This window comes from Elaeis guineensis, chromosome 7 (assembly GCF_000442705.2).
Source record: "Elaeis guineensis isolate ETL-2024a chromosome 7, EG11, whole genome shotgun sequence".
Taxonomy (NCBI): Eukaryota; Viridiplantae; Streptophyta; class Magnoliopsida; order Arecales; family Arecaceae; genus Elaeis; species Elaeis guineensis.
In genome coordinates, this window is record NC_025999.2 from 105,067,094 (window position 1) to 105,075,714 (window position 8,621).

The 8,621-nt window shown below is 37.5% G+C and overlaps 1 protein-coding gene across 3 annotated transcripts; it reads left to right on the top strand.

The window, feature by feature from the left end:
• Nucleotides 1-2,323: 2,323 nt before the first annotated feature.
• On the top strand, nt 2,324-8,094 carry LOC105047820 (phospholipase D alpha 1). Of its 3 annotated transcripts, none has more exons than XM_010926908.4 (5): nt 2,327-2,476; nt 2,714-2,983; nt 3,112-3,217; nt 4,487-6,386; nt 7,437-8,094. In XM_010926908.4, the coding sequence occupies exons 3-5, from the start codon at nt 3,119-3,121 to the stop codon at nt 7,868-7,870; spliced, it is 2,433 nt and encodes an 810-aa protein (XP_010925210.1). In that variant the 5' UTR covers nt 2,327-2,476; nt 2,714-2,983; nt 3,112-3,118; the 3' UTR covers nt 7,871-8,094. The 3 variants fall into 3 exon arrangements, with proteins under 3 accessions (XP_010925209.1, XP_010925210.1, XP_010925211.1); XM_010926909.4 differs by having other exon boundaries at nt 2,714-2,837; XM_010926907.4 differs by lacking the exon at nt 2,714-2,983 and having other exon boundaries at nt 2,324-2,476.
• Nucleotides 8,095-8,621: the final 527 nt, after the last annotated feature.

The window sequence follows — 8,621 nt, forward strand, 5'->3', positions numbered from 1 at the left end:
TCCTTTTGGGAGGTCTTGCTCTGAAATATCTTTGCTTGTCCATGAAAAGGTAAAAAAAAATGATACATTGCTATATCTTATATAAATAATTAAATATCTATCTATCTATCCACACACAGTTTATTATCACTGCGATCCGTTTCGGGCATGTGCTCAAAAAGCTCGATCTAAAGGTTGGAACTTGTGAATATTTTTAAAATAGAGAGCAATGTAGGGCACATGTGATTAACATTTTCATGTTAATAGTAATGCTTGCCAAAGTTCACTGCTTCTTGACACTCTAATTGCTCATCATTTTTCAATCATTACCATTTGCGTAATTGAAATTGCATCTTTTTATGATCATATGAGTTCCAGTATTTTTTGTCTTTACTTACATAAAACATTCCAATTCTACTCCATTACCATGGTCGGACCTATGATTATATTTATCCTCCTAAATGTGGTGGATGAGTTTCTGGGACCAACCAACTTTAGTGAAAGGGGTGCAAGGTGTCATTTAATGCTGCCCATCATATTCTACACCCATTTCCAGATGAGAATATCAGGTGGGGCAAAGAATCCATTATTGAGAGATAGGGGTATATGATCATCCATTATGGGATAGTGCCAACGATTCGAAAAACACTATTTTTGCTTAAGCATATGCAGATGCTAATATATGGATGTATAAATGTATGTATGAGTTGAATTGCATATGTTATGTTAGCTTATCACAAAAGAAGTTGATAGTTCAAAATTAATATTGTACTATTTAAATTTAAGATCCAAATCATGGAACATAATATAGATTAAAAAATATATAGAAACTAAAATTTATATATTTTTATAACCTCTAATTTTAAACATGATGTAAATGTCGAAATGGATGATTTTGGTGTCATGATGCTATATTATATAATAACTTAATCACCAAAATCCAATATATATAAATTTATTTATATTTTAAAATATGTAGAAGTCCTGACGCATATTTTGTTACATCAGAATAATTGATGTGATTTTTTTACCAATTTATTGCATATGTGAGAGATCATCGAAATACATAAATTTTATTTTCTATATTTTTTTAATAATACATATCGTTTGATGCTTCAATTTGAATAATCTATTATTAATTTTAAAACATTTAGTTGTAAAAAATAACATAAAATATTTATTTTAATGTATGCGCATACGGGAACGTTACGCAGGTTTGATTAGAGCAGCCCCAAAAAGTGGGCTGCACCGATAAAACGGGCGCCAACGAGCCCACTCCTGGGCTAAGCAAGACGGCAAGACATGTATCCACATTCTCTCTCTACAATATAATATAGTTATCGTACCCACATCCCAATCTTTCGATGACGTGGCTTCCGAAACGAACCACGACCACCGACCGATTCTATCTGACTGGGACTTGATATGTGCATATATTTAATATATATATATATATATATATATATATATATATTTGTAGGATATGATTTGACAGGTGAAGTTAGAAAGAACGGGGAATCACTTTTGGAAAATGGATTCACTCTTAGTTTGGAGAAATTATTGCACGCACCAGGTTAAAGTCGCCTGACTATGGATCGTGTTCGTACGTTCATCGTATATGTATCTTTTAGATATTGTTCGTTGGTTCTAATTAAAACTAATTTTTTACCGTACAGATTATAAAAGCACATAAATTATTATTTAAAAAAATAAAAAATTATAATAATAATAATATGTATTTAATATATAAAAGATTGAGGGCTATTAAGAGCTTAAAAAAATTTTAAATAAAAATTGAGGATTTTTTTAGAAAAATAAAATGATGAAGCTCATTTAATACGTCGAATTGAATATTTTGAAACCTAATAAAATTTTAAAAAATTGTATCAATTTATTATTTTTAATATTTTAAATAATTTTTAAATATTTTTAATATTATAATTAATAATATAATATTTATATTATTTTATGTTGATGTGATGTAATGGAGGTTGATGTTGTGAGAAGGAGATGAAAATTTTTTACTTATATGAATAGATTAAATTGATAACATAATATTTTTTATTTTATATATATATATAAATTAAAAAATATTATATTATTAAAAATTTTAAAATATATATATATATATTTATTTATATTTATATATATATTTTTATTTTTTTACTTTCATAGATACTTTAGAGGTTTTTGATAGCATGGCGTCTCTCAATTTTTGGTTTATGTGTGTGTGTATATATATATATATATATATCTCTGAGTCCAAAAGCTCTCGGGAGAAATGAAATATATAATTTAATATATAAATATAAATATATATATATTTATATATTTATATTTATATTTATATATTAGGTTATATATTTCATTCCTCTCTCTCCGGGCTTTTGAGCTCCCCTTTCGGATCTCTCTCCCTCCCCCTCCTCGCCAAACCACCGCCAGAGTGAGTGAGTGATTCGGACCGTGAAATCACTTCTCGGAATCCCCCGATCTGTTGGTAAGTCTCCCCTCCTTTTATTTTCGTTTTTTAGTTCAAGACTCGCTCATGCATTCTATCTCATCCGGCAAGTATTTCTATTTTTTTTTTCTTTTGTTTGTTCTAAATTCCTTTTTCTTCTTGCTTCCTGTTAGCAAAAGATAGATAAAGAAATTGTTAATATGGGGCTCGTTTTCCGGGTCTAGATCGATTACTTTTCCTTTTGTTTTGTTTTATTTTTTCTTTTAATGTTTACAGTTGGCCGTTTCTTGCTCCGAGTCCGGATCTCCAGTCCCGTGCTGCAACTCCTTGAAATTAGAAACAGGGTTCTTGCTATGTGCTCTGGGTCTTTTCACTTCTTCTGCCGGATCGGCTGCTGAATGTGCGTTTTGTTTTGTTTTGGCATGAAGCTGTTCTGTTTGGTGGTTTAATCTCCAGTTCCTTGCTGCAACTCCTTGAAATTAGAAACAGGGTTCTTGCTTTGTGCTCTGGGTTCTTTCACTTCTTCTGCCGGATCGGGTGCTGAATGTGTGTGTGGGGGTTTTTTTTTTGGCATAAAGCTGTTCTGTTTGGTGGTTTGATTCCATCCACATGGGTTTGGCTCATGAAAATTTCTTTTCTTCTTCTCCGCTTATTTTCCATTGAGGAGTATACAGGTAAGGGATGGCGTATATTTTGCTCCATGGAACGCTGCATATTACCATTTTTGAGGCAGATTCACTCTCCAGTGCTTCCGGCGGTGGTCCTAAATTTATCCGCCAGGTAAATTGTTGTTCTCACCATTAAATCTTCAAGCAAATCTTTGCCCTTTAATCTGGTTGGCGTCATCCATGTTTGTATTTAGGCCATATCTTGAATATTTCTCTTCTCATCTGTTAACAGTGACGCAAAAAAATTCATGAGATATTTTTTATTCTTTTATTTTTATTTTTTATTTTTGCTTATTCTGGGAGATATTGGTGTAAATTCCTCCAACTTATGCATTTGTTTCAACTTTATGTACGTGTCTTGTTATGGGGATTGCATTTCTTTTACAAGATCAGAGGGATTATGGAAATATATTGGACATCCTTATTTAAATAAACCAGTTCAAAGTAAACCAGCATAAAATGGTTGAGTTTTTCTAGAGACTGTTTTTGGTGTGGTAGAACTTTCTTGTAACAGCTCATTGTGAGATGTGTATTTTTAATTACACTTGAGTTTCATCTTGCTGAAGAATTTTGATTGGCCCTGGTATTTAATGGTTGGGTGTTCATTAATCATGTTTAAAATTCTGTTGAGGGTATTATAATGATCACAAAGTGGAGTTTGATAGGAGTAGATGAAGAAACTAACCAAACAGAACTTTCTGTTGTAACTTTCTGCATTTTCCGGTTTGATTTTATAATTGGATAGTAAAATGAGATGGGAGATTGATACTTTGTCTCCACATTACATTGTGAATGCATCGATGAGAGTTTAAGTTTATCATGCCTTTTGTATCTCTTGCAGTTGACTTTTGTTTTCAATATTGGAAGGTGTTGAAAGGCAAAACCTTTTGCAAGCATCTTTTGTTACTCATCAAAATGGTTGAATTTTTTATATGCTTTTCCTTAACAGGGAGGGGAAAATTTTCCTTTTCTTATCTGTGGAGGCTGAATCTCTCAATATTCATGTATAGGCACCGAAATAAGACAAGAATCTCTTGTAATTGCTTTCTTTTCTATTGAAGCTGTTGGTTTGTCTACAAATACTTTTCTCGATCAAAGTACTTCATGAAACTCAATGTGATTTTAAAGATAGTCATGGAATGCTCCAGATATACTTTTCATGCTTGGAAAGTGTCATCTGCAAGTGTTATATATTTTCATTATGCATACAAGGCCTAGTTAATTTCTGTCCCCGCCACCCCCCACCTCAAGCGGTGGATTAAATGTGCAAAGGTCTTATCTTATAATCTTCAGCTGATGGTTTAGCTTCATTTATCTGTTTATTATGTTTGCCTCCCCCTTTCTTTTGATTCTGTTTACATCATGAAATCCTTATTTGCAGCTTGTTGAAGGAATTGGAGACACCATTGGTCTTGGCAAGGGGTCTTCCCAACTCTATGCAACTATTGATGTGGAGAAGGCTCGGGTTGGGCGAACCAGATTGATAACCAATGAACCTGTCAAACCTCGTTGGTACGAGTCTTTTCACATCTACTGTGCCCACCTGGCTGCCAGTGTCATCTTCACTGTCAAGGATGACAAACCTATTGGGGCATCACTGGTCGGAAGGGCTTATTTGCCTGTGACAGAGATCCTAGATGGTGAGGAAATAGATAGATGGCTTGAAATCTGTGATGAAGACAGCAAACCTCTTGATGGAGGAGCCAAGATCCATGTGAAAGTTCAGTATTTTGATATTTCAAAAGATCGCAATTGGGCAAGGGGTATCCGGAGTGCAAAGTACCCTGGTGTTCCTTATACCTTTTTCTCTCAAAGACGGGGCTGCAAAGTAACACTTTACCAAGATGCACATGTCCCTGACAACTTCATTCCCAAAATTCCTCTTGCTGATGGGAAATACTATGGTCCGCACAGATGCTGGGAGGACATATTTGATGCAATCAGCAATGCCCAACATCTGATTTACATCACTGGGTGGTCAGTATACACTGAAATCACCTTGTTGAGGGACTCTAAGAGGCAAAAGCCAGGCGGGGATGTTACCCTTGGAGAGCTACTTAAGAGGAAGGCTAGCGAAGGTGTTCGAGTCCTTATGCTTGTTTGGGATGATAGGACCTCGGTAGGATTGCTAAAGAAAGATGGTCTGATGGCCACCCATGATGAGGATACTGCTAGCTACTTTCAGGACACAGATGTGCACTGTGTTTTGTGTCCCCGGAATCCTGATGATGGAGGGAGCTTTGTTCAGGACCTACAGATTTCTACCATGTTCACTCATCATCAGAAGATTGTTGTTGTAGACCATGAGATGCCTAATAAGGGTTCCCAACAGCGCAGAATTGTGAGCTTTATTGGGGGCATTGACCTTTGTGATGGAAGATATGATACGCAGTTTCATTCTCTTTTTAGGACCTTGGATACAGCTCATCATGATGATTTCCATCAGCCAAATTTTGCAGATGCATCACTTAAGAAAGGTGGACCCAGGGAACCTTGGCATGACATTCATGCACGGCTAGAAGGACTGATTGCTTGGGATGTGCTGTACAATTTTGAGCAGAGATGGAGAAAGCAAGGGGGTAAGGATGTTCTTGTACAGCTCAGGGATCTGGCAGACATCATCATTCCACCTTCTCCTGTCATGCTCCCAGAGGATAGAGAGACATGGAATGTTCAGCTATTCAGATCCATTGATGGTGGTGCCGCATTTGGTTTTCCTGATAGTCCAGAGGATGCTGCTAGAGCTGGGCTTGTTAGTGGAAAGGATAACATCATTGACAGAAGCATTCAAGATGCTTACATAAATGCCATCCGCAGGGCAAAGAATTTCATCTATATTGAAAACCAGTACTTTCTTGGAAGCTCTTTTGGGTGGAAGGCAGATGACATCAAGCCTGAGGATATTGGGGCATTACACCTGATCCCTAAGGAGCTATCATTGAAGATAGTAAGCAAGATTGAAGCTGGGGAGCGGTTTACTGTTTATATTGTTGTGCCAATGTGGCCAGAGGGTGTTCCAGAAAGCGGATCAGTTCAGGCAATCCTGGATTGGCAACGGAGAACAATGGAAATGATGTATACTGACATCATAGAAGCCCTCAAGGCAAAAGGGATTGAAGCAAACCCTAAGGACTATCTCACATTCTTTTGCTTAGGGAATCGGGAGGTAAAGAAGAGTGGAGAATATGAACCTGAGGAGCAACCTGAACCAGACACTGATTATAGCAGGGCTCAGCAGGCCAGGCGGTTCATGATCTACGTTCATAGCAAGATGATGATTGGTACTCATTTGTCCACGCATGCTTGAAATTTGCTTTTATTTTATTTTGCTCTCAAAGTAATATTTCTTTTTTTTTTAAAAAAAAAACTTTCTTTGGATTTGTTATTGGACCTTCTTATGGCTTCGATGGAAGGGCCATTGGTTTCTGAACAATCAGATGCATGTGTAGCGTGGGCCCTGCAACTGTTGGCAGTCTGAACTTGAAATTTGTTGATGCCAGGAACTGCACCATCTAGTTTTCCTATGGCTGTCGGAAACAGGACTAAAAAGCTGGCAGAAAGGATTTTAAGGATGCATTTAGGTATTTTTGAACTTACATGATAATGATATGACTTTTCCACAGCTCAGAACAAATGGAAAGCCATATTTTTTATTTTTTAATTTGTTTTTTTTCAAGGGATAGTTTTTGGTTGTTAAATAAGTGAAAATTGAGATGGCATGATATAAGCTGGTAGGGAAGCTGTGAGTTATGAACTTGTGGAAATTTGCAATTCCATGTCCAGAGATTTACCACAGCTTGAAAAATAAAAGACATGCTAAATCATAAATTATCTGTACTTCTGCACCATCCAAAATGCATTCTAGGCTGAGGCCAACCTGTGATAATGTAATCATTGAGAACTTCAAGTTATGAGTTGTTTACAGTGCAACAATCCATCACTTTCACTCTATTAGTCCTTACACGTTGATATGATAATTTCGAGCTCTTTTTGTCTCTCTTGCCTTATTAAAATTTAGGCTTTTCCTGTGCTTTTTATTGAAACTCCATGCTGATATATAAATGTCATGGCTATGAGTTCTTGTAGTGCTAACTCCTTTCAGAAGGTGGTTTATCGTATGGGATGCAGGTATTTTTGATTCGGAATCATTCTATCTTTTAATAGAAGTGCAATTTCTCTTCATATCATGCACCTTGCCTAGCATTGTTGTGTGGGTGTTACTGATTTCTTAATGGAGCATTTCTTGTTCAAGTCCTGGGGCCTCCATTTTTTATCCGATCTGGTTCTTTCTGGATATTTACGGGTCACTAATTATTTTAAACTCTTTTCAGTTGATGATGAGTACATCATCATTGGGTCAGCCAACATCAATCAGAGATCCATGGATGGAGCCCGGGACTCTGAGATTGCCATGGGTGCGTACCAGCCTTGCTATCTGTCTACCAGGGAACCACCGAGGGGACAGATCCATGGTTTCCGGTTGGCTCTATGGTACGAGCACCTTGGGATGGTCGATGACGTCTTCCTCCGTCCGGAGAGTGTGGAGTGCGTGCGGAAGGTGAATAAGGTTGCTGATCAGTACTGGGGTCTGTACTCGGGCGATAGTCCTGACCGTGACCTCCCGGGACATCTGCTCAGCTACCCAATTGGAGTCAGCAGTGCTGGTGCGATCACAGAGTTGCCAGGGACGGAGTATTTCCCCGACACTCGGGCGCGGGTCCTTGGCACCAAGACGGACTACCTACCTCCCATCCTCACCACATAAAGTGGCGATCCTCTTGATTGCCTTTCTTTACTTCGTTGTTTGAATAACAGCAGTTACGGGTTCGGGGGATCATATGATGTACTTGACTTTGGTGCCTCTGTTTCATGGTGTGATGGTGGTGTCTGGTTTCTAGTTGATGCTATGTGAGATTATGTACGCCGTGTCGCTAAGGTCATGTCGGTGCTTGTTGCTGCCATTTTCTGGTGGAAGCTTGTTAGTATTTATTGCTGGCTTGCATCTTGTGAGTTGTGACAGGTTTGGGTATCATGAATATTGCTCCGCTCTTGCTTCGGTGCATCGCCAACTAGCCACGTGGGTGGCTCCGGAGCGCGATGTTGTTGCGCGACGAACGGCTCCAGAATACGTCGGCTGCCAGGAGAACCTGGGCTCGCTGGCCAGCATAAAGATTGTTGGTCAACGCGTGGATCTGTTTTTTTTTTTTTAAGCAACGTATTTACTTAAAGCTTAAAGCCACCTCCTAATCCGTCCTAGTTCTCCATCTCGCAGGGCATGTCTGGTATTTCTTTCTGCTTCAGAAGAAGAGGAAAAGCTAAAACCCAGACATGTTTCCTTCTTTTCTGCTATAGAAGTTTTTTTGGATAATGTTAGGAAATATTTATTGCTTTCAGAAAATATTCTTTTATGTCAAGTTATTAAATATTAGTGGTACCAAACGTGCCTATAATTGGACAAATTATCATGTAGCCTTAGTCTATAATAAATACTGTAGATTAATCCTATTAAAAAAATT